General features: G+C 43.2%; 1 protein-coding gene across 1 annotated transcript in view; it reads left to right on the forward strand.

Moving 5' to 3' along the window:
- The window catches only part of crb2b (crumbs cell polarity complex component 2b), a 38,267-nt gene extending 29,903 nt beyond the window's left edge, over positions 1–8,364 (forward strand). The window contains exons 10-13 of the mRNA XM_067393465.1: positions 3,853–4,720; positions 5,953–6,069; positions 6,284–6,410; positions 7,559–8,364. Of these exons, the coding sequence (XP_067249566.1) occupies positions 3,853–4,720; positions 5,953–6,069; positions 6,284–6,410; positions 7,559–7,780 (1,334 nt within the window). The 3' untranslated portion in view covers positions 7,781–8,364. The remainder of the gene's footprint in view (positions 1–3,852; positions 4,721–5,952; positions 6,070–6,283; positions 6,411–7,558) is intronic.
- The last annotated feature ends 18,804 nt before the right edge of the window (positions 8,365–27,168 follow it).

The raw sequence follows: 27,168 nt of genomic DNA on the forward strand, positions 1-27,168 counted from the left end.
GTCTGCTTCCCGAACAATGCTAGGAAGATTGTTCCAGAGTTTAGGTGCTAAATAGGAAAATGATCTGCCGCCTTCAGTTGATTTTGATATTCTGGGTATTATCAACTGGCCTAAATTCTGAGATCGCAATAAACGTGAAGGACTATAATGCATTAAGAGCTCACTTAGGTACTGGGGAGCTAAACCATTTAGAGCTTTATAAGTAAGTAGCAAGATTTTAAAATCTATACGATGTTTAATAGGGAGCCAATGTAATGTTGACAGAACTGGGCTAATATGGTCATACTTTCTGGTTCTAGTAAGAACTCTAGCTGCCGCATTTTGAACCAACTGTAGTTTGTTTAAAAGCCGAGCAGAACAACCACCCAGTAGAGCGTTACAATAATCTAGTCTTGAGGTCATGAATGCATGAACCAACTGTTCCGCATTTGTCATTGAGAGCATATGTCGTAATTTAGATATATTTTTTAGATGGAAGAAGGCGGTTTTACAGATACTAGAAACATGACTTTCAAATGAAAGATTGGTATCAAAGAGCACACCCAGGTTCCTAACTGAGGACGAAGGTTTAATGGAGCACCCGTCAAGTGTTAGAGAGTATTCAAGGTTTTTTCGTGAGGAAGTTTTTGGTCCAAAGATTAGGAAATCAGTTTTTTCTGAATTTAATAATAAGAAATTTCTTGTCATCCAGTTTTTAATGTCAGCTATGCATTCTGTTAGTTTTGTGAATTTGTAGGTTTCGTCAGGGCGCGAGGAAATATAGAGCTGAGTATCGTCAGCGTAGCAGTGAAAACTAACACCATTCTTCCTAATTATCTCTCCTAAGGGCAGCATGTACAGAGTGAAAAGCAACGGTCCTAATACTGAGCCTTGTGGTACCCCATATTTAACCTGTGATCGATACGACATCTCTTCATTAACTACCACAGACTGATAACGGTCAGATAAGTATGATTTGAACCATGCCAAAGCAATTCCACTAATGCCAATATAGTTTTCAAGTCTTTTAAAAGAATGTTATGATCGATAGTGTCAAAAGCAGCACTGAGATCTAATAACACTAATAGAGAAATACAGCCACGATCGGATGATAGGAGTAGATCGTTTGTAACTCTAACGAGAGCAGTCTCAGTACTATGGTATGGTCTAAATCCTGACTGGAAATCCTCACAGATTCCATTTCTTTCTAAAAAGGAACACAGTTGTGTTGAAACTGCCTTTTCTAGTATCTTTGACAGAAAAGGTAGATTCGAGATTGGCCTGTAATTTACTATATCTCTCGGATCTAGTTGAGGTTTTTTAATAAGAGGTTTGATAATAGCCTGCTTAAAGGTTTTTGGCACGTGTCCTAGTGTTAAAGATGAATTAATTATATCAAGAAGTGGACCTACGACCTCTGGAAGCATTTCTTTCAGTAGTTTAGTCGGCATTGGGTCTAACATACATGTCGTTGATTTTGATGATTTGATAAGTTTAGATAATTCTTCCTCTCCTATAGCGGCGAATGATTCTAGTTTTACCTCAGGGACACTACAGTGCACTGTCTGAAGAGAAACTGTAGACGGTTGCATGTTTATAATTTTCTCTCTAATATTATCAATCTTGCAAGTAAAGAAGTTCATAAAGTCATTACTGCTGTGCTCTATGGAAACGTCAGCAGTTGAATCTCTGTTTCTAGTTAATTTAGCCACTGTGTCAAATAAATACCTAGGATTATGTTTGTTTTCTATTAAGAGATTTGAAAAATAAGTAGATCTAGCATTTCTTATGGCTGTTCTGTACTCAATCATTTTTTCTTTCCACGAAAGGCGAAAAACTTCTAGTTTTGTTTTCTTCCAACTACGTTCAGCTTTTCTAACAGCTCGTTTTAGAGCCCGAGTGTGCTCATCATACCACGGCGTTGGATTAGTTTCCTTAATCTTCTTTAGACGTAAAGGAGCGACCGCATCTAATGTGCTGGAAAAGAGAGAGCCAATAGTTTCTGTTGCAGCATCGAGTTCTTCTATGTTGTCAGGTATACTAAGGCGATGAAACTGCTCGGGGAGATTATTTATAAAGCAATCTTTAGTGGCAGACGTGATTTTTCTACAATATTTATGGCTGGGTGGTGGTTTTGTAGCCTTGGCTAATTGTATTATACACGAGACTAAATAATGATCTGATATATCATCGCTCTGCTGTAGAATTTCAACAGCATCAATATCTATTCCATGCGACAGTATTAGATCTAGGGTATGATTACGACAATGAGTGGGTCCTGACACGTGTTGTTTAACTCCAATAGAGTTTAAAATATCTGCAAATGCCAATCCAAATGCGTCTTTATTATTATCTACATGGATATTAAAATCACCAACAACAAGGACTTTATCCGCAGCCAGTACTAACTCTGATAGAAACTCAGCAAATTCTTTGATAAAGTCAGTATGGTGCCCTGGTGGCCTGTATACAGTAGCCAGCACAAATGTCAACTTACATAATGTTACATAAAGCACCATCACTTCAAAGGAATTATATTTGAAATTCTTTTGAATGATTCTGAATATATTACTATAAATTACAGCAACCTTTGCCTTTCTGTCGAGGATTGTGTCGATAATCATAACCTTGAGGACTAGATTCATTTAAAGTAATGTAATCGTCTGGTTTTAGCCAGGTTTCTGTCAAACACAGCAAGTCTAGTTTATTGTCTGTGATAATTTCATTTACAATAAGTGCTTTTGAAGAAATAGATCTAATATTCAGTAACCCAAGCTTTATCATTTGTTTATCTGATTTATCTGTGATTTTCATTTTTTGAACATCAATTAAATTTTTACCCTTAAAAGGTTTTGGAAGTTTTTTGTATTTACTAGTTCGAGGTACAGACACAGTCTCTATGTGATAATATCTAGGTGAAAGTGTTTCTATGTGCTGTGAATTATCTGAGTTATGTGACGTGAGGCGGCTAGCAGACGGTCGGTTTAGCCAGTTTGTCTGCGTCCTGATCTGGGCCCTGGTTTGTCATGTTTCAGCTCTAAGACTATTTGCCAAATTTCTAGAGAGAAGAGCAGCACCATCCCGGGAGGGATGAATACCATCTCTTTTCAACAGATCAGGTCTGCCCCAAAAGCTTTTCCAATTGTCTATGAAACCTATATTATTCTGCGCACACCACTTAGACAGCCAGCCATTGAGTGATGATAACCTGCTAACTATCTCATCACTCCGACGAACAGGAAGAGGGCCAGAACAAATTACTTTTGCTGACATTGAATTTGCGAGTTCACACACCTCTTTAATGTTAATTTTAGTGATCTCCGACTGGCGAAGTCGAAACATCATTTGTGCCGACGTGGATAATGATTTTAGAATATTTACGTTTAGCATTAGCCAGCACTTTTAAATTTGCTTTGATGTCAGGTGCTCTGGCCCCCGGCAAACATGTGACTATGGTGGCTTTAATTTACAACAGTAATATATTTCTGTTATTTTTTAATAATTAGAAAAAAAAAACAGTAACAGTTCATTTTTTTGCCAGTCATGTAATATTTTAACTTGTATAAAATACAAATTTTAATATTATCATGTAATTTTTTTTATTGAATAGTCATGGTTTTTATATTGTAATTTAAAACAGAAGCTATTTTTATAATTAGAGTTATAACTAATAATAATAATAATAATAATAATAAAATGCTTATATAAAAATAATAAAATAAAATGTTTACTTGCATATCATGACTAAGATCAGAGAACCGTGAACATGCAAATGTGTTGTTAAATTACTGACACAAATAATTTATGTCTGAGGGGTTCAGCTGATGAGAAAGTTTGTGAATCCCTGCATTAATATATTTCTTCTCATTGCAGGTTTAGCCAACGCCACATTTGAGAGCAATGCTTTGAAGTTCAGTGCCAACGGCTCCTTGCTCGCCCCTGTGACACACATCTCAATGGAGCTGCGGACGCGTGAGGAGAACGGGACGCTGTTACGCGCCTCCAACCGTCTGGAGTTCTTCTGCATGGGGCTCCTGAACTCCTCGCTGATCGTGAAGTTCCGTGAGGGTAACAGTCTGGATGTGCACGCTTTCACCAGCGACGTCCCCGTGTCGGACGGAGAATGGCATCAAGTGGAGCTCTACACGTCCAGCTCGCGGATCGCAGCGTCCCGTTGGCTCCTCACCGTGGACGGACAGCCGGCCGGATCCAGCCTTGCGGCAGCTGGCAGCGCAGACTTCTTCAACTTCTCCACCGTGTGGCTGGCGCAGAACTACACCGGCTGTTTGGGCGAGGTGCGAATTGGTGGGGTTTATTTACCGTTTTCCGGACGCCTGGAGGAAGAGGCGCCGCAAGCGTCACAGTTCATCCGAGTTGGCGGGATGGCGGAGCCTCAGCTGGGATGCACCAGCACCCGCTTGTGTCTTTCCGAGCCGTGCCAGAACAACGGCACGTGTACAGACCTCTTCAATCTCTTTGACTGCAAATGTGCCCCGGGATGGACGGGCGAACGCTGCCAGGAGAACGTAGACGAGTGCGGCCAACGGCCCTGTGTCCGGGGAGAGTGCCGGGATCTGCCGGGGGACTATGAGTGCGAGTGCCCTGCCGGATACGGTGGGAAGAACTGCCAGGAGGTGGACAAATGCCAGGAGCATCGCTGTGAGAACGGAGGCTCCTGTGTGACTACAGACACAGGATGCACCTGCGTCTGTCCACCTGATCACACGGGACCGCTCTGCCAGTGAGTGAGATTGGGTCCTGATCTTAAAATGCTTTTATATTTATATATATTTTTTAAATATGTCTATACGGTTTTTATGACTTTTTTAAGTTTAAGTTAACGTTTATTCTATTTTAAAGGATTAGTTCACTTCAGAATGAAAATTTCCTGGTCATTTACTCACCCCCATGTCTTCCTAGATGTTCATGTCTTTCTTTCTTCAGTTGAAAAAAATTAAGGTTCCAGGATTTTTCTCCATATAGTGGACTTCACTGGGGTTCAACGGGTTGAAGGTCCAAATGTCAGTTTCAGTGCAGCTTCAAAGAGCTCTACATGATCCCAGACGAGGAATAAGAGACTTATCTAGAGAAACCATCTGCCATTTTCTAAAAAAAAAAAAAATTATATACATTTTAACCACAAATGCTCATCTTGCACTGCTATTTGATGCTCCACACATTACCTAATCATGTTGGAAAGGTCACGCGTGACGTAAGTACCGATCCAGTGTTTACAAAGCGAACATGCAAAGACTTAGACAAATGACCTTTACAAAAAAAAGGTAAAACAACAATGTTGGATTTTGAAGTTGGAGGAGAAAATGAGATGGCGTTTTTCGCCCTACTGTGGCACTTCCACCTACATCACGCGTGACCTTTCCAAGAGCTAGAGCAAGACGAGCATTTGTGGTTATTTGTGTTTTTTTTGTGTGTTTTTTTGGAAAATGGCCGATGGTTTCTCTAGATGAGACTCTTATTCCTCGTCTGGGATCATGTAGAGCTCTTTGAAGCTGCACTGAAACTGACATTTGGACCTTCAACCCGTTGAACCCCAGTGAAGTCCACTATATGGAGAAAAATCCTGGAATGTTTTCCTCAAAAACCTTCATTTCTTTCCAATTGAAGAAAGAAAGACATGAACATCTTGGATGACATGGGGGTGAGTAAATTATCAGGAAATTTTCATTCTGAATTGAACTAATCCTTTAAGTGTCATGTTTAATGGTTTTAGTAAACTAATCCTGTTAGCGAGATCTACATTATTCTAATAACTGCTGAAGAAACTTCAAGTTTGCTTTAAAGAATGTGAAATCTGAGAATTGTGCTGAACTTATCTGGCAAATTGATCCATATTTAAAGAAAAGAACCCTGATTTGATTGAATTTAATATCTATAAAGTCTTGTTGAATTTTCACATTATGAATTTTGTCAATTCTTTTACTGATTTATAACTCAATGCGTCTCATCCATCAGATGGCGTTTCCCTCGCCGTCAGTGTGAGGTGGATTCAGAGTGTGAGAATGGCGGCATTTGCACTGAGGGATTCTGGGGAACGAACTTTACCTGCAGACCAGGCTTCAGTGGAGAGAGGTGAGACGAGACATCAGACACGCTCATCACATGTTCATTATTATGCCTAATGGCTTAATATGGCTTACTAAAACAACACATGGATCAACATTCTATTTAAAATTTTCAATGGACTAGGGAAGACAACAACTAGGGTTTGAAAGGAATACAATTCCTGGCACAAAAAAGTGTAAATGTGGAAACTGTAGTTGGACTGATGACTTCTGTTTTCCAGATGTGAAGTGGATATAGATGAATGTGAGTCGGACCCTTGTCTTAATGGAGGCAGGTGTGTAAACAGAGCCAATCACTTCCTCTGCGAATGTGTGTCGAACTTCACCGGAGAAAACTGTGAGAATATGGTGAGCTCTTAGTTCTTGTTTCATCAATCTTGTAGGGCATTGGTTCCCAAACACATTCCTGTAGGCCAACACTGCATGTTTTCCATGTCTCCTTAATCAGACACACCTGATTCAGATCGTCAGCTCATTAGTCGAGACTTCAAGACCTGAAATGGGTGTGTCAGACAAAGAGAGATACAAAATATGCAGTGTTGGGGCCTCCAGGAACGTGGTTGGGAACCATTAAATTTTTCTGTTTAAATGTATCTCGATTGTTTTCTTTATTTTTCTGAATTCCATTTTAATGGTTAAATTGCATTTTAGTAATCAAAAAGCATGTCTAATTAATTGATATCATGAAAGTTGTACTATTTAAGAAAAATTCATTAAAAGTTTAACAGAAATTACATTTTTAGTTTTATTTTTTCTAAAATTTTCCATTTTTTTCTGTTTTCATTTTTCTGGATTCCATTTTAATGTTTAAATTGCATTTTAGTAATCAAAAAGCGTGTCTAAATAATTGATATCATGAAAATTGTACTATTTAAGAAAAATTCATTAAAAGTTTAACAGAAATTACATTTTAGGGCCCTATGAAATCCTTTTTATTTTTTCCCCATTTATTTTTTTTTTTTCCTGATTAAATTTTTCTGTATTCTGTCTGAATGAAATCTTGAAACTCATAATTTAACAGCAATTTATTTAGGGCCCTATGAAGTTTTATTTTTTCTGGATTCCATTTTAATGGTTAAATTAAAATGTAGTAATCAAAAAACATGTCTAATTAATTGAAGTTATGATGACACATAATTTAACAGCAATTTATTAAAAAAAAGTGTAACAAAAACTACGCTTTAGGGCTGTTTTTTTTTTTTCTTTGTTTGTTTGTTTTTTCTTCCAAATTCCTTGTTTTCCGTTTTAGTTTTTCTGGATTCCTATTTAATGGCAATGATCAAAAAGCATGTCTAATCGAACTCATAAAAGTTTAACAATTTAATAACATGTTAAAAATGTTTACAATGATAGGGCTCTAAGAAATGTTTTATTTTCAGAGATTCGTTTTTATGTTAAATAAAAAAAATAAAAACTTTCTGGATTCCGTGATTCTGTCCGCATTTTCTGCATTGTGGAATCACAGGGCCCTAACGGTCCTCCGTCTCGTCCTGTAGAAGCAGCTGCAGATGGAGCGCGTCCCGTGGCTGGTGGTGGCCGTCCCGCTGGCGAGTCTCGCTGTCCTGCTGGCAACGGTGGGGTTGGTTTGCATGGTTCTCACCACCCGGAAGAAGCGGCAGTCGGAGGGCACCTACAGCCCCAGTCAACAGGAAGTCGCAGGAGCCCGGATGGAGATGGGCAGCGTGCTTAAAGTGCCCCCTGAAGAAAGACTGATCTGACACTGGTTGCCACACATGTAACCATGTCATCATGACATCTGAAAGAGGCAAAGCCAACAGGTTTGGCTTTTATGTGTCAAGGCACGTTGAGCAGAGCTACATGTGCCTTCAGTGGAAGGACAGTGGAGAAAAACCCGGCGGTTCTCCATGGGTTCACTACGAATAAGAAAGCAGTGGATTGCTGTAGTTCAGCTGGGGAAATTTGGATCTACATTGATGATTTTTCACAGAAAGCAAGACTTAAAATCCAAGTCATTTTGCTCCAAGTAAACGTATCTTGTTTTAAAAAAGACTAAGCAAGAAAAACATTTTTGCAGTGCACTGAAATATAAACTGTGACCACTTTCCGTATATACAATCATTTCATTCATAGTTTTCAGTCAAGTGACTGAAAACAGGCCTGTCAATTTTCATTTTGTCAAGCTACTAATATTTAGATCATCTCTCTGAAGAAGAAAAACAAAGACGTGAACAAACTGCAAGTTCATATACAGAACCTTCCTCACCAAAAACAGCGGACATTTTAAAACACTTACAGTAACTTGGTCGGTGACAATAGCCTCGTGGGCAGCACCGACATGTAGCGCAGTTGCATTTCAGGCGTCCCGAGTTCGAGTCTCCAAATTTCTGTGTTCTGCTGTACACAAAGGAAGATATTTGGAAGAATGTTTATAATGTTTGCCCCCCATTGACTGCCATAGTAGGAAACAAAAAATACTATGGTAGTCAATAGGGGGCGAGATCTGTTTGGTTACAAGCATTCTTCCAAATATCTTTCTTTGTGTACAGCAGAACAAAGAAATTTGGGGACGCCTGAAGAGTAACTGCGCTACATGTCGGTGCTGCCCACGAGGCTATTGTCGTGCAGTATCATGCTTCACAGTGTCAGGGTTAAATTAATGGTACTTGTGTATAATGTAGCTTGTGGATAAAGGTGTAATGACACTGTTATTGTACTTAAATGTGGCCATCATTTAATATTTTTCAACCTCATGTATAAAGAAAAGCATGTATTTATGCTAACATGTACAAGAGTATGATATCCTTGAACACGAGACACAAATACTAAAGCTAAAATGTGATATTTTATTAATGATTGTAAAGAAAAGAAAGATATTTTAAACAGTATTTTGTATGTCAAAAGACCTTTTATATAGAGGCATGTTTTGGGATGTTTTATATAAAAAAAATCAAAGCATACACTGTGTGCCTTGCTGATATACCCAAAAAGTCAAGAATTTGGTTTTCAGAATCCATTCCTTTAGCAAGGTTTTTATAAAATGCGTTTTGTGACAAATGTTGTGCTACACTGGATTGATTTTAGATAAGTTGATCAAATGATATAACAGAGATATAATGAACAGAACAGAAGGTTTTTCTGTATAAATGGTCAGTATTTTGGTTCAAATCCACTTGTGTTTCCACTGAATTGACAGATACAGTATTCTGTGTTTTTCTGCTGTTACAGTATTACTGTGAGATGATGACTGTTTGTATATTTTTATATTATGTTGTGTCATTTATACTGTTTCTTTCTACTTGATGTACATTTTTAAATCTTATTAGAGGACAAAACAGTCATTTTATATTGCTGTATGTGACATTAATGAATGAGGCATTTGAGTGGGTGAAAAAGACACATCAAATTAAAATGTATTTTATTTAATTTTATTACATGAACCGTCCATCTGCAAATGCATTTGAGCTCATTTATCATTATATTTCATTTTTCACTCAAACTGTGATTTTTAATACATGTATGAAGGGAATGTAAAAATGTAACTGCAATAAGGTTCCATTAGTTAACATTGGTTAATGCATTAACGAACAAAGAGCAACACATGTATTTATTAATCTTAATGTCAACATCAACTCTTCATAGTTAGTTAATGTCAGCTCAGGTCCATTAAATAATACAATCAGATACAACTTTTGATTTTAATTATGTATTAGTAAATGTTGAAATTAACATAAACTAAGATTAATAAATGCTTTAGGCATATTATTTATTGTTAGTTAATGTTAACTAATATAGTCAACTAATGTTACCAAATAGAACCTTATTGTAAAGTGTTACCAAAATGCAAGTCACTTTGGATAAAAGTGTGTTTAAAATACATAAACATGTGTGAAAATCTAACATGGCTCATATTTCTTTTTGTTTCAACATAAAAATTTAAGGCAGCAACTGAACTTAAGTTTTTAAGTATAATCAAATTAGCCCAACCAACCACCACCATAAAAACCATTTCAGTTGATCAAAGTGCTCACAGTAAAAAAAAAAAAAAAAAAAATCTCTGAGGAAGTCATGCAAACCTTGTTTGCTATAATTCAGGCAAATGTATCAGTTCATTCCAGCTAATTAGACTGAGGTACCTGATAAAGATTGAAACTCTCACTGAATTGTATGGCAAAACCGTTTCCATGATCTCCACACATCTGAAGGGAGTCACACAGAACATTCCACTGAGTTCAGAGAGAAACTCCCTTAGACAAAGAAAACAACTGACACCACCTCAACTCATTATTAAGCTATTGACTTCATTTCACAAAAGATGTGCTTTCATTTTAGAGCATAAACCATGAAGACAAGATATGCTGAATGATTTTTTCATTTAAAAAATGTGATTCTTAAAGTCCCTGTAAAGTCAATTCTGAGAAGTGTTTCTAAACACAGCATGGCCCCGCCCCTAACTATAATAACTGTCGATGACGCACTGGAGCCACGGAGCATGGCCCCGCCCCTAACTATAATAACTGTCAATGACGCACTGGAGCCACGGAGCATGGCCCCGCCCCTAACTATAAAAACTGTCGATGACGCACTGGAGCCACGGAGCATGGCCCCGCCCCTAACTATAGTAACTGTCAATGACGCACTGGAGGTACAGAGCGTGGCCCCGCCCCTAACTATAATAACTGTCGATGACGCACTGGAGCCACGGAGCATGGCCCCGCCCCTAACTATAATAACTGTCAATGACGCACTGGAGCCACAGAGCGTGGCCCCGCCCCTAACTATAATAGCTGTCGATGACACACTGGAGCCACGGAGCATGGCCCCGCCCCTAACACTATAATAACTGTCGATCACACACTGAAGCCACAGAGCATGGCCCCGCCCCTAACACTATAATAACTGTCAATGACGCACTGGAGCCACAGAGCGTGGCCCCGCCCCTAACTATAATAGCTGTCAATGACGCACTGGAGGCACCGAGCATGGCCCCGCCCCTAACTATAATAACTGTCAATGACGCACTGGAGGCACCGAGCATGGCCCCGCCCCTAACTATAATAACTGTCAATGACGCACTGGAGCCACCGAGCATGGCCCCGCCCCTAACTATAATAACTGTCAATGACGCACTGGAGCCACGGAGCATGGCCCCGCCCCTAACTATAATAACTGTCAATGACGCACTGGAGGTACAGAGCGTGGCCCTGCCCCTAACTATAATAACTGTCAATGACGCACTGGAGGTACAGAGCGTGGCCCCGCCCCTAACTATAATAACTGTCAATGACGCACTGGAGGTACAGAGCGTGGCCCCGCCCCTAACTATAATAACTGTCAATGACGCACTGGAGGTACAGAGCGTGGCCCCGCCTCTAACTATAATAACTGTCAATGACGCACTGGAGGTACGGAGCGTGGCCCCGCCCCTAACTATAATAACTGTCAATGACGCACTGGAGGTACGGAGCATGGCCCTGCCCCTAACTATAATAACTGTCAATGACGCACTGGAGGTACAGAGCGTGGCCCCGCCTCTAACTTTAATAACTGTCAATGACGCACTGGAGCCACGGAGCATGGCCCCGCCCCTAACTTTTATAACTGTCAATGACGCACTGGAGGCACCGAGCATGGCCCCGCCCCTAACTATTATAACTGTCAATGACGCACTGGAGGTACAGAGCGTGGCCCCGCCCCTAACTATAATAACTGTCAATGACGCACTGGAGGTACAGAGCGTGGCCCCGCCCCTAACTATAATAACTGTCAATGACGCACTGGAGGTACAGAGCGTGGCCCCGCCCCTAACTATAATAACTGTCAATGACGCACTGGAGGTACAGAGCGTGGCCCCGCCTCTAACTTTAATAACTGTCAATGACGCACTGGAGCCACGGAGCATGGCCCCGCCCCTAACTTTTATAACTGTCAATGACGCACTGGAGGCACCGAGCATGGCCCCGCCCCTAACTATTATAACTGTCAATGACGCACTGGAGGTACAGAGCGTGGCCCCGCCCCTAACTATAATAACTGTCAATGACGCACTGGAGGTACAGAGCATGGCCCCGCCCCTAACTATTATAAATGTCGATGACGCACTGGAGGCACGGAGCATGGCCCCGCCCCTAACACTATCATAACTGTCGATGACGCACTGGAGCCACGGAGCATGGCCCCGCCCCTAACTATAATAACTGTCAATGACGCACTGGAGGTACAGAGCGTGGCCCCGCCCCTAACTATAATAACTGTCAATGACGCACTGGAGGTACAGAGCGTGGCCCCGCCCCTAACTATAATAACTGTCAATGACGCACTGGAGGTACAGAGCGTGGCCCCGCCCCTAACTATAATAACTGTCAATGACGCACTGGAGGTACAGAGCGTGGCCCCGCCTCTAACTATAATAACTGTCAATGACGCACTGGAGGTACGGAGCGTGGCCCTGCCCCTAACTATAATAACTGTCAATGACGCACTGGAGGTACAGAGCGTGGCCCCGCCCCTAACTATAATAACTGTCAATGACGCACTGGAGGTACAGAGCATGGCCCCGCCCCTAACTATTATAAATGTCGATGACGCACTGGAGGCACGGAGCATGGCCCCGCCCCTAACACTATCATAACTGTCGATGACGCACTGGAGCCATGGAGCATGGCCCCGCCCCTAACTATAATAACTGTCAATGACGCACTGGAGGTACAGAGCGTGGCCCCGCCCCTAACTATAATAACTGTCAATGACGCACTGGAGGTACAGAGCGTGGCCCCGCCCCTAACTATAATAACTGTCAATGACGCACTGGAGGCACCGAGCATGGCCCCGCCCCTAACTATAATAACTGTCAATGACGCACTGGAGGCACCGAGCATGGCCCCGCCCCTAACTATTATAACTGTCAATGACGCACTGGAGGCACCGAGCATGGCCCCGCCCCTAACTATAATAACTGTCAATGACGCACTGGAGGCACCGAGCATGGCCCCGCCCCTAACTATAATAACTGTCAATGACGCACTGGAGGCACCGAGCATGGCCCCGCCCCTAACTTTTATAACTGTCAATGACGCACTGGAGGTACAGAGCGTGGCCCCGCCCCTAACTATAATAACTGTCAATGACGCACTGGAGGTACAGAGCGTGGCCCCGCCCCTAACTATAATAACTGTCAATGACGCACTGGAGGTACAGAGCGTGGCCCCGCCCCTAACTATAATAACTGTCAATGACGCACCGGAGGTACAGAGCATGGCCCCGCCCCTAACTATTATAAATGTCGATGACGCACTGGAGGCACGGAGCATGGCCCCGCCCCTAACACTATCATAACTGTCGATGACGCACTGGAGCCATGGAGCATGGTCCCGCCCCTAACTATAATAACTGTCAATGACGCACTGGAGGTACAGAGCGTGGCCCCGCCCCTAACTATAATAACTGTCAATGACGCACTGGAGGTACAGAGCGTGGCCCCGCCCCTAACTATAATAACTGTCAATGACGCACTGGAGGCACCGAGCATGGCCCCGCCCCTAACTATAATAACTGTCAATGACGCACTGGAGGCACCGAGCATGGCCCCGCCCCTAACTATTATAACTGTCAATGACGCACTGGAGGCACCGAGCATGGCCCCGCCCCTAACTATAATAACTGTCAATGACGCACTGGAGGCACCGAGCATGGCCCCGCCCCTAACTATAATAACTGTCAATGACGCACTGGAGGCACAGAGCATGGCCCCTCCCCTAACACTATCATAACTGTCGATGACGCACTGGAGCCACGGAGCATGGCCCCGCCCCTAACTATAATAACTGTCAATGACGCACTGGAGGTACAGAGCGTGGCCCCGCCCCTAACTATAATAACTGTCAATGACGCACTGGAGGTACAGAGTGTGGCCCCGCCCCTAACTATAATAACTGTCAATGACGCACTGGAGGCACCGAGCATGGCCCCGCCCCTAACTATAATAACTGTCAATGACGCACTGGAGGCACCGAGCATGGCCCCGCCCCTAACTATTATAACTGTCAATGATGCACTGGAGGCACCGAGCATGGCCCCGCCCCTAACTATAATAACTGTCAATGACGCACTGGAGGCACCGAGCATGGCCCCGCCCCTAACTATTATAACTGTCAATGACGCACTGGAGGCACCGAGCATGGCCCCGCCCCTAACTATAATAACTGTCAATGACGCACTGGAGGCACCGAGCATGGCCCCGCCCCTAACTATTATAACTGTCAATGACGCACTGGAGGTACAGAGCGTGGGCCCCGCCCCTAACTATAATAACTGTCAATGATGCACTGGAGGTACAGAGCGTGGCCCCGCCCCTAACTATAATAACTGTCGATGACGCACTGGAGGCACCGAACATGGCCCCACCTCTAACTATAATAACTGTCGATGACGCACTGGAGGCACCGAACATGGCCCCACCTCTAACTATAATAACTGTCGATGACGCACTGGAGGCACCGAACATGGCCCCACCCCTAACTATAATAACTGTCAATGACGCACTGGAGGTACGGAGCGTGGCCCCGCCCCTAACTATAATAACTGTCAATGACGCACTGGAGGTACAGAGCGTGGCCCCGCCTCTAACTTTAATAACTGTCAATGACGCACTGGAGCCACGGAGCATGGCCCCGCCCCTAACTTTTATAACTGTCAATGACGCACTGGAGGTACAGAGCGTGGCCCCGCCCCTAACTATAATAACTGTCAATGACGCACTGGAGGTACAGAGCGTGGCCCCGCCCCTAACTATAATAACTGTCAATGACGCACTGGAGGTACAGAGCATGGCCCCGCCCCTAACTATTATAAATGTCGATGACGCACTGGAGGCAAGGAGCATGGCCCCGCCCCTAACACTATCATAACTGTCGATGACGCACTGGAGCCACGGAGCATGGCCCCGCCCCTAACTATAATAACTGTCAATGACGCACTGGAGGTACAGAGCGTGGCCCCGCCCCTAACTATAATAACTGTCAATGACGCACTGGAGGTACAGAGCGTGGCCCCGCCCCTAACTATAATAACTGTCAATGACGCACTGGAGGCACCGAGCATGGCCCCGCCCCTAACTATAATAACTGTCAATGACGCACTGGAGGCACCGAGTATGGCCCCGCCCCTAACTATTATAACTGTCAATGACGCACTGGAGGCACCGAGCATGGCCCCGCCCCTAACTATAATAACTGTCAATGACGCACTGGAGGCACCGAGCATGGCCCCGCCCCTAACTATAATAACTGTCAATGACGCACTGGAGGTACAGAGCGTGGCCCCGCCCCTAACTATAATAACTGTCAATGACGCACTGGAGGCACCGAGCATGGCCCCGCCCCTAACTATAATAACTGTCAATGACGCACTGGAGGCACCGAGCATGGCCCCGCCCCTAACTATTATAACTGTCAATGACGCACTGGAGGCACCGAGCATGGCCCCGCCCCTAACTATAATAACTGTCAATGACGCACTGGAGGCACCGAGCATGGCCCCGCCCCTAACTATTATAACTGTCAATGACGCACTGGAGGCACCGAGCATGGCCCCGCCCCTAACTATAATAACTGTCAATGACGCACTGGAGGCACCGAGCATGGCCCCGCCCCTAACTATTATAACTGTCAATGACGCACTGGAGGTACAGAGCGTGGCCCCGCCCCTAACTATAATAACTGTCAATGACGCACTGGAGGTACAGAGCGTGGCCCCGCCCCTAACTATAATAACTGTCGATGACGCACTGGAGGCACCGAACATGGCCCCACCTCTAACTATAATAACTGTCGATGACGCACTGGAGGCACCGAACATGGCCCCACCTCTAACTATAATAACTGTCGATGACGCACTGGAGGCACCGAACATGGCCCCACCTCTAACTATAATAACTGTCGATGACGCACTGGAGCCACGGAGCATGGCCCCGCCCCTAACTATTATAAATGTCGATGACGCACTGGAGGCACGGAGCATGGCCCCGCCCCTAACACTATAATAACTGTCGATGACGCACTGGAGCCACGGAGCATGGCCCCGCCCCTAACACTATTATAACTGTCAATGACGCACTGGAGGCACCGAGCATGGCCCCGCCCCTAACTATAATAACTGTCAATGACGCACTGGAGGCACCGAGCATGGCCCCGCCCCTAACTATTATAACTGTCAATGACACACTGGAGGTACAGAGCGTGGCCCCGCCCCTAACTATAATAACTGTCAATGACGCACTGGAGGTACAGAGCGTGGCCCCGCCCCTAACTATAATAACTGTCGATGACGCACTGGAGGCACCGAACATGGCCCCACCTCTAACTATAATAACTGTCGATGACGCACTGGAGGCACCGAACATGGCCCCACCTCTAACTATAATAACTGTCGATGACGCACTGGAGGCACCGAACATGGCCCCACCTCTAACTATAATAACTGTCGATGACGCACTGGAGCCACGGAGCATGGCCCCGCCCCTAACTATAATAACTGTCGATGACGCACTGGAGCCACGGAGCATGGCCCCGCCCCTAACTATAATAACTGTCGATGACGCACTGGAGCCACGGAGCATGGCCCCGCCCCTAACTATAATAACTGTCGATGACGCACTGGAGCCACGGAGCATGGCCCCGCCCCTAACTATAATAACTGTCGATGACGCACTGGAGCCACGGAGCATGGCCCCGCCCCCTAACACTATAATAACTACAACGTATTAGCATCAGTGGCTCGTCCACTCAATCGCGAGTTACTGTCATTATCATTACTACAGCCTTCATTTTGCTAGCCAACTATGTTTTCGGCACACAAATGCATATTACCTGATTGCGATAATATACAAAACAGCTCTGTCTCCTTATTTAAGGTTCCTAAAAATGATGATGGTGGATTAATTTTGTGAAGAGCCATCTTAATGGAGAGCTGACAGTCACCACCACTAACATCCACCTCTGGAGTGATAATTTAACACCGGATAGTCTTACAAACTTTCATCAGAGACAACTGGGATTCACTGATAATCTGCTGTTATTGGTGAATGGGGCTGAACTAACTATCTCCCGCCTCGTCCTTTATCCTCCCGTCCCGCCGACAACCGATGATATGGGGCCGGACCGACTATCTCTCCTGTCCCGGCCTTCATCCTCCTGTCTCACAGCGCCAACATCTGCCACAGTTGGCAGTACCTGCCCACCAATGAGTGTAAGTTGCCTTGTGTGCTTATATTATAATTTGTAGGTAGTCCACAGTAACTACTACATTTTGCAAACCTCCAATTTTAAAGTTGGAGGAGAAAATGAGATGGAGTTTTTCGCCCTACTGCGGTACTTCCACCTACATCACGCATGACCTTTGCAACGTGATTACGTAATGTGTGGCACATCACGGAGCAGACAAGCATTTGTGGTTAATGCACACCTTACAACCAATCAGAATCGAGGATTTAGACAGACCATGGTATAATGTTATCAAATAAGACCTTATTGTAAAGTTTTAACTAATGATACTAAAAGGCTTACTTTTTGACATTTTTCTTTTCATTTTTTTGGTGAAATACGAAAAGGTTGACAGGTTTCGTGAGATTCAACTATATGAGATCTTTGCATTGCATGTCTACCACTCCTGCACCAAATCTTTCACTTTGTGTGAGTAAATGTGTGCTCCTATAAAATGCCTGTTCTCTCACTCTTTGCGGATGCGCTGCACGCTTTTCTCTGAGAGAGAAAGAGAGAGCTGGAGGGAGGGGGGCTTGATGTGACAGGCTTGACAGACTCATGGATGAGGGTGGAGGGGTTTCAGCTGGTAAGTATCATGTCAGATATGATGGCTCTCGCTCTGTCTCTAATGAGGGAGATCACCGTCTCCCACACCGTGTCAGGAAGCACCGACAAATCATCCGCGCGTCACGCCGGGGCCCGGAGATGATATGTTGACAAATGCAGAGAGTTCACTCTTTTAATTGACACTAAGAGAGGGAAACGCTCCCTCTGCCGGGAGACAAGCGTGAAAAACAATGCACGGGAGCAAAGAGGAGGGATCTGGAGGGAGAGAGAAGTGTCGGATGTGCATTGTTGGCACGGGATGTCATTCTCGGTGTTTGCGTTCAGACACCCTGCCATGATTAGAGGTGCGTTTCTCTAGGGCTGTCAGCTGTAAAACAGCACTCGGCATTGATACTGAGGGGAATATGTGGATGATTGAGGGATTTTCTAAACATACAGGCATTGGCCGTTCATTTGCGAATGTGTTTGAGGTAAACAGAGGGCTGTTGTTGGGATGACACACGTGGAGCTTGGAAATACCTTCAGAAGAACCATATATATTCTCAGACATGCTTGTGGAAGATAAAGTGCCCCTATAGATGTGCATGTTTTTCCTCAGGCACAGCACTTTTTACAATAATATGCTAGTATAAACTGCATGATATTTATACACCTGCAGATGTTGGAAGTAAGGTGACCATGTGATTATTGGGAGGTCGAAGAAGAGAGACAAATTTAGGCCTACTAATAGATATTAATATTGATTTACATTTGTTGGAAAGCCTATTTGCAGTGACATTGAATGTGACCGGCTCTGTGACTGGGACTAATTTGCCCAGGTTGAATGTAACTGACCCACCAATTCAGTCTACTAAATACAGCCTAATGGAACTGAATATAACAGAGTAGGTAAAATGCCATTTATAGCCCCTATACTAAAATAAATGTCCTTAAGTAGCTGATACTGTGCATCTTGAAGTTATATTTTTCTGGCAGCTTCGAGCAGGACTTTCTTATGTGTCTAGAAGTCACTTTTCAGGTCCACACTGGTTCCCAGGTGGTCATCCTAGTTGGAAGGCCCATTTAGCACTGTGCATTTTCAACAGCAGACGGCAGAATAAACACATGCGCTCACTGGCCTATGTGTCAAGCGCAGGGGTGTCCAAAGTCTGTCCTGGAGGCGCCACAGAGTTTAACTCCAACTTGCCCCAACACACCTGCTTGAAAGTTTCTAGTATGCCTAGTGAGATCTTGATTAGCTGCTCCAGGTGTGTTTAACTGGGGTTGGAGATAAACTTTGCAGGACAGTGGCCATCTAGCGGCAGGATTGGACACCCCTGGTCTAGTGCCTTGAGGGGGAAAAGCTTTGAAGTTACTCTTAAATCATGCTATTTGGGAGTGTACCTTTGTAATGCCATGGTATTCTGTGAAGTAGTGGAAAAAATGATATGCTGACCATCGGTACAACCACAGCACTCTAAGGGAGAGAAAGAAAGAAGAGAATTACCACAACAAATGAATTCAAGTACTTTACTATAGTATGGTTAAAAAAACACTACTACTATAAATCACTATAGTATTTTTTCCATGATACATGTCTTTTACAGCATTTAATAGTCTCACGTTTAAGCTGAATTGCTAACCTTTCATTTTCCTCATTACTGGGTAAAAAATATCTGTCAATAAAAATATTCCAGAGTTTCCAACTCACTAACATGAAGCTGGACGCCAAATCCGCGGCCTCACCTCAGACGTGAATCCACGTGCGCGCCAGCCTCTTTCCCGCCTATTCACAGGATTTCCAACACTCTCGCGCCTCATTTTGCCCACATATGGAGATATCTCATGACTTATTTGAATACATACATAGGACACAATTTCAGCCTAATGGTTTAGGGTCAGTCTAGCATATAATTGTATATCTTGTTATTATGCTTGCTGTTCCCCGGATGCTAAATTGGCTCAGTGGGTGTGAATGTGGTGCCAAGGAAGCAGATTCGAGGTAACCTTCAATGTCTCCTGTCATCGCTGTTGTCTTAGACACAAAGAATGCCTCTTTAAACACTGAAACCGGCATTCTTAACTGCTGTTTTCTCACTGCTGTCATTTTTTCGTGTGATTATTTTGTTTTTGAGAGGAAAGCATGCAGCACATATTTACATACCTAAAGTTGTTCGCGTGGATGATGTCTGGATGTTCGTTAACAGTAGCCTATTTCGCTACAAAGGTATTTCCAGTTGTTTTTTTAGTTTTTTTTTTACTTCTAAGCAAAGAACGAAAAAGAACTTTGTGTGTTTTGATATATTTATAGACAGAAAACTAATTATTGTTATATAGCTCAACACGTTTAGTCTTATTTTTTAAATCTAATTTTCTTGATTTTTTGCGATGCTTTACCATGCCTCAGAGAAAAACACTTTTTTGTGAAGTAGCTAACATAGCATAATCAGAAGCTATTTTTTTTTAGTAACAGTAATACAACATTTTCTCCATCATACAGTATGTTTTAAAATTAATTGCATGCCATATATCAACACAATCATCCAGCATTTAATATGATATTCTAAACTCAATCTATCTTACTGCAGTGTGTAACAGTGTCTCACAGCAGCCGCCAAGCGAACGCACAGAGTAACGTTATAACATCATTTTCAACACACTAAAATGTATCTGATATGATGAACAGAGCTGCGTTACCTCATACTCATGACGGAAAAGCAGAAGCGGCGCTGGCGACTGTGTCATAATAAAAGTCCTGCTGCTCGTGAGGTGTGTGTTGATCAATCGCTCCAGCTCCTCGTTCAGCTCCACAACACTCACTCCTGCTCTGCTTCACACTACAGTAACGTTAATAATCACATCCATGAACATGATTTCTTCCCGAGTCATATCCCTATTCTTTTGCACTGTCCGTTAAGGTGGAGCACACATGTCCCAAGATTCTGCGCTCAAACTTGGCGTCATCAAGCTACACCTTTGTTTTGAATAGGCCTCTAGCGACCTCTAGCGGACAGAAAATATTACATACTGCACCTTTAAAGGATTAGTTCACTTTCAAACGCACCCTCAAGCCATCCTATATGACTTTCTTTTTTCTGATGAACACAATCGGAGAAATATTAATAAATATCTTGATGCATTAAGCTTTATAATGGCAGTGAACAAGGTTCACGAGTATGAGCTGAAGAAAGTGTATCCATCCACATCCATCCATCAAACGTGTACTCCCCATGGCTCCAGGAGGTTAATAAAATCCTTCTGAAGTGAAGCGATGCGTTTGTGTAAAAGAATATCCATATTTAACAAGTTATGAAGTAAAATTTCTAGCTTCTGCCAGACCACCTTCCGTATTAAAGTTACGAAGAAAGTGTAAACTGGCGTAGTGAAGGCGTAGGATGTAGCGTAAGCTTTGTGAACTGCACGAGTTTTACTCTCTCTTCCTATGTTGAATACAGAATGCGGTCTGGCGGAAGCTAGATATTTTACTTCATAACTTGTTAAATATGGATATACTTTTACACAAATGCATCATTTCGTTTCAGAAGGCTTTTATTAGAGCATGTGGAGTACACGTTTATGATGGATGAAAGCACTTTCTTCAGCTCATGCTCCCGATCTCGCCTCATGTTCACGTTCACGCGAGAGTGACAAAATACTTTATGGTAATTCAAAAACAATCTATATATTATGACTTTATAAGCTAATTTCGAAAATTACCCACCTCCACTGAGATTTCTTGTACTGAATTTGCAAAACTACTGCGCTGGTGAGCGTTGTAGTCCAGAGCTGCGCTTGGAGTATTTACGACAGTGTCATTCACTGAAGGAACCTCTAGGGGGAGCTTCGCAAATCTTACTGAGTTCCGCTTTAAATATATCTTGTTTTAAGGATGTTTATGCTTACATCAGTGTATATAAGTGTATTTTGCACTGACATTTTCAAGTAAACTTTGCAAGTTGAGGAGCAAGACTGAGCATCCAGGTAATCCTGTTTTTTATCTATATGAAGTGTCCTCAGAAAACTTCTATTATTGTCCAGGAGATGGCGCTGTTGATCTGTGCATGACTGTTTCAACACATCGATGGAAACACATCTTGTGTGGTTTAGTAGGTACCAGGCAAACTGTTTTACTGCATAACAGCACTTCTTTATATGTTTCTAAGATTAATAATGACCAACAGTCCTAGATTCTCCAGTATAACGTGTGTTGATCAGCCATTAATCGATTCTCTTTCTGGAGCTTTTAACATCTTTTCCATCTGAATTGTAGGAATGGATTTTCAGAGGGAAGTGTGGCTAGTGTTGTTGAAGACAGGTGAGCAATTACGCAGAACATAGGCGTGCATCTTCTGCGTCACTCCGGTGAACCGAAAGCCCGCAAAATCCACGGCAGCGATCACTAACGGACCCTATTAACCAGCCATCACGCACCTGCAGCCGGGCATGCTAGAGATAATTAGACCATTCTGCATACTGTGACAACTTCTGCTGAAACTCATCCCTAAAACCTGCTCATTATATACGCCGGCCATCCTTTGGGTACAGCAAAGCGCTGGTCTAATTGTCACATCAATTTACACCGTTTTTAAGGTAATGTGAACGTTAACAGAAGGACAAGTAAAACGTTATAAAGCGATGCTTCAGCTGGTGTGTCAGCTACAATGAAAAACACAATAGTTGAGCACATATTGTGAGCAGGCCTGAAACAGTTGCCTTTGTCATTCCACAAGTCATTTGTGCACATGATGTGGTATATATAAGAGTTATTTCTTATTTTAGTCTTACATCTTTTTTTTTGTTTTGTTCTGTATCTTTTTTTTTTTTTTTTTAAGGTTACGTTTGAGCATCTGCTGTATATTGTGCAAAAGATCCTGAGGAGATTCATCAGTCTTGTGAAATCGGCAGCATAAATAAGTCTGGAATGGATGGATGTGAACGAAAGTAAAGTGATTCGCTCAGAATATTGTTCTATATTGTTATATATTAACTTAAATAACTTAGAAATAGATCTATGAATGTAATAGGCAGATATAGTAGTATTAGAAGTATTGCATAAATGTGTAAATTTAACCACAGGCTTATGTTTCCACAGGGGATTATTTTAGGAGGCCGCAGCCAAGCCAAAAATCTCATGCCATGTTTTGTCTTTGGTTTGTAAACACACTTTTGTGTTATCTGCTGATGTCCTCGCTCATGTTGGATTTGAATAATTGATGAATCTTAAAGTGATTGAATGGCAACTGGGGTGCTGATAAAGGAGCGGCGAGAGGAAGGGACCTTTGTGCATTTCCTGTGTCTCAGGGGGCTGCGCTGAGATTCGCTGCTTACTCAGTAGTGAAACCTTCATATCCAAGTGTTTTGTGCTGACAAAGGGCAAATGGGATTCTGTTTTACAGCAAACGATGCAAGATTGCACTATTGCGCTTCAAAAGAGCGCCAGGCATGAGGGAAAAAAACAAATGGTGGGTTTCCTTGTCGTCAACCGCTTTACTTTGCATAAAATTGTAGATGAGTGAAAATCAATGAATTGCAAGTTTAATTTTCTCATTGTATCTCTGATGCAGGCACTTAAATCTCATGTCTGAGGAGGAAACTTGTGGTCTGGTTGGTCAGGTAACACTTTCCAATAAGGTTATTAGTTAACATTAGATAATGCATTAAATAAAATAATTAACAACGGGCAATACATTTATTATAGTATACCTTTGTTAACATTAAAACAAATTCTACGTAATAACAATACAATAAAAAGTTCATTGTTGGTTCTTGTCAGCTTATGGCCATTAAATATTGTTAACACATACAACTCAATTTAAGTATTAGTAAATGGTGAAATTAACATTAACTAAGATTTATAAATGCTTTAGAAGTATTTGTCACTGTTCATGTTAACAAATTGAAACTTAAAGTAAAGAGTTACCCTTTTTTCATTTTCATGAAGCATAAAAAGCATGTAATTTAATGTCTTTATTTTCGTAAGGTTATGACATTTCTCAGTCTATTAACTAAACTAACCCATTAGCCATCTGTTATTATCCATCTGAGGAATATTTGCCTGTTCACATAGTCTAGTTTTCAGGTTTGCATTGGTCTTTTGCATTTTGTTAAATATACATTGCTATATTTGTTAATTTACACAAGAATAAGGTTCAGCATGGTCAAATACACCAAAGAAGTCAAAGTTCCCCAATGTAAATCAATACCTAATAGTAATATAGATGCTTTTTAAGTCTTCTTAATTAGGTCCCACGGGAACTGAGATCTTCTCCTCACGCCGTGCCATCGCTTAAGCTGGTTTTAGCATCAGAACTGATACTCTCTGACCGCGCATCGACACAATAGACACAAGGCTTCCGATGTGTATAGGTGCGAACGAGGTCCATGTTATGAGATGTAAAAACGTGCCGACAGGAAATCGATGTACTCCCCTGCCGATACACGGGCCGCCATCACTCCAGCTGCCTCGCAAGCAGCCGGCCGAGCCCACATCGCTCCTGACACTCCTCACACCAGCGCCGTGGCAGATGGCGACCAGGAGCGGAGGGGGAATACTGCTGCTAAACACAACCAGCCAAGGGCTGGCCGAGCCAGGCCTCCCCCCCCCTGCCCGCTCTCCCTTGGGTGGGGTTCTGAGAAGACCCTCCACCATCCCCTGATCCAGGATTCAGGCCACTACAGATGGGCTTATGGGCTGCAGTATTCAGTTGAGCCGGGAGGGAATGCGATGCCCAAATCTATGCTAATAGTGTTTACTGACAATTGCTGATTTTGGCAGCTTGGAGATCCGTAACAGGCTGCGTTATGAATTCTTGTGTGTGTGTGTGTTTGTGTGATTCAACGGGAATCGATATCCTTCCACCTCACTCTCCCTCCAAGCAGTCAGGCTGCTTTGTGAACTTTGACAGCTCTTGAAAACTCCTGCAAATGATTATCAATGGCTGTGTATTAGCAGGAGACTCAAACAAGGGGGTGAGTGAAGTGCAATAACATAATATCGGGGGTGAGAGGCAGGTCAAGGTGAGCTAGGGCGCTAACCTCAGCAGTTTACGAGAAGGAAATTCATAAAATTGAGATACCCGCTCGCTCTAGGGCTAACAAACAAGCAGTTGTCGGCCGCGATGCAGATGGCACGCAGCCTCCCACTGTTTTGTGTTTCCATTTCGCGTTTCATCGCCGTAATGCATTGGGCGACCGAGAGGTAATGACCCCCAAACCGCTTACAGGTCTTTCTGTCAAACAGATTACTGTCAGCTCTCATTGATTTGTGTTGCCTTTAAAAATGGCCCGTTTCCCTTCTCGCTAACGGATCAGATCTGTAATTGGGCCCGGCCTAAATGATTCAGATGAGGTGCCTGTCTCGGTCCTGCTCTCTGGTTTCCCTCGTCAGTTTCGCCCCCTCCTCTTTCATTAGCAATTCAGCAGACTTGCTAAAACCACGGGGTGCCCCATTCCCGTCACCCCTGACTCAATGAGTCAAAGCCCCCGTCCTGCACAAAGACATAGTCAATCTGTGCAACAAATCACCCAAAATGGTGCCATTGGTCTCTCTCTGAAGAGCAGTTATGGAAACCGAAATGGAACCTAGGACTCGTCGGAACGTAGTAAACGCCCGATATCTGCTCTAATTGGATAGAAAAATGAAGCCACATATTCATATTTGCTTATTTGTTGCTCCAAATGAGTCCATAGAAACTCCCTAATAGCACTCCACAAACAGACGGGGAGCGAAATTCGACGGTCATTGTCACAGGGAAGAATCGTACGTCTGCGGGGTAATTGCTTTACCTGTTATCACCCTTGCATCCTTACTGACAGGGACGTGTTCACAGATACCAGAACCGGCCAAGGCATAAGAGAGCATTTTAAAAAGGTATGTATTTGTTTTCACGTAGTGCTTTGAGACCCCACATGACAGTGTAGGGCTTGAATGCATTTTCTGAATTTGAATTGAATTGCAAATTCAGAAGAAGCAGAATTAAATTGCATTGAAATTTGATGAAATTCACAGAACTATTTAGTTAGACAGGACAAACATGACAAAGTCTCGTTTGAAAGTCGGGAAAAGTTTAAAACAGTAGTATATATATAGATAGATGCAAATTCACACTATTTAATTGAAAGGGAGCCAATTCTGTAATTCTGGGTTTTGCATGACCCAGGTGCTTCCTGTGTGTTCACCAGCAATTTTGAGCAACCTCTTAGTTTCCTTGTCTGGTTGAGCTGGTCAGGCTGAGATACCAGTTAACCACCTGTTTTCTTTTTCAGCAGGGTTTCCCCCAGTAAAACACTCTTGTATCTCCTCCGACATGCACTGTATGCACAACAAATAGTGTTATTTCTGGTGGACAAAGAGAATGGACTCTAGTGGACCCGGCATCAACTATGAGGCACAGTCAAGAAGCGTCAGTCCAAACAGCATTTTGGTCTCCACGTCCTTCACACTGGTGTGTGTATGTGTAAATAAACACTATCTCAGTTTGTGTTTACAGCACATCTCCATGTGTGAAAGAGTCTGGTCTCCCCTAACAGAAGTGCAGGGCTGTGGTGGAAAGCTTTGCCCTCCAGTGGTTATAAAACATGCAGGCCTCTCGGCCGAACCTGGCCTCCCTTCAGACCAATGAATAATAGCACAAAGTGAAGCTACTAAATCATTGAAATGACTGCAGCTTGTCTGTCCAGTTAGCGCTTCTCCCAGAAACGCTTGATCAATGGCAGAGAAGAGAAATCACAGAGCGATAAGATGCAACGCTGCTCTCATTCGGATTACTTGAACTCTGACGGCCTCGAGAAAATCACGGCTTTGTTAGCACTCATATTTAATAAAAGAAATCAGAGAATCATTGGTTTAAGTAGCTAGACATCTATCAGGAGCCCTGTGTTGGTGTTTCGAGGCACTAAATTGGTCCACTGACCTAGCTGTGAAGGCGTTTGAGAAGGCAATGGATGAAGGTCACTCGACTAAAGTTCTTCCAGAAACGCTTGATCAATGGCAGAGAAGAGAAATCACAGAGCGATAAGATGCAACACAGCTCTTGTTTGGATTACTTAAACTCTGATGGCCTCGAGAAACCACGGCTTTGTTAGTGCTCATATTTACCAAAAGTAATCAGATAATCATTGGTTTAAGTAGCTAAACATCTATCTGGAGCTCAGTGTTGGTGTTTCCAGGCACTAAATTGGTCCACTGACCTAGCCGTGAAGGCGTTTGAGAAGGAAATGGGCGAAGGTCACTCGACCAAAGTCGACTGAGGCTCGCGGTAGCGAAGGAAAGGGGATTGGTTGAGCTCAGCCCTCTAGAATGTGATGATTTATTTACGTTCAGAGACAATATGAATAATGTATCT

Source organism: Chanodichthys erythropterus, chromosome 9 (genome assembly GCF_024489055.1).
Source record: "Chanodichthys erythropterus isolate Z2021 chromosome 9, ASM2448905v1, whole genome shotgun sequence".
Lineage (NCBI taxonomy): Eukaryota > Metazoa > Chordata > Actinopteri > Cypriniformes > Xenocyprididae > Chanodichthys > Chanodichthys erythropterus.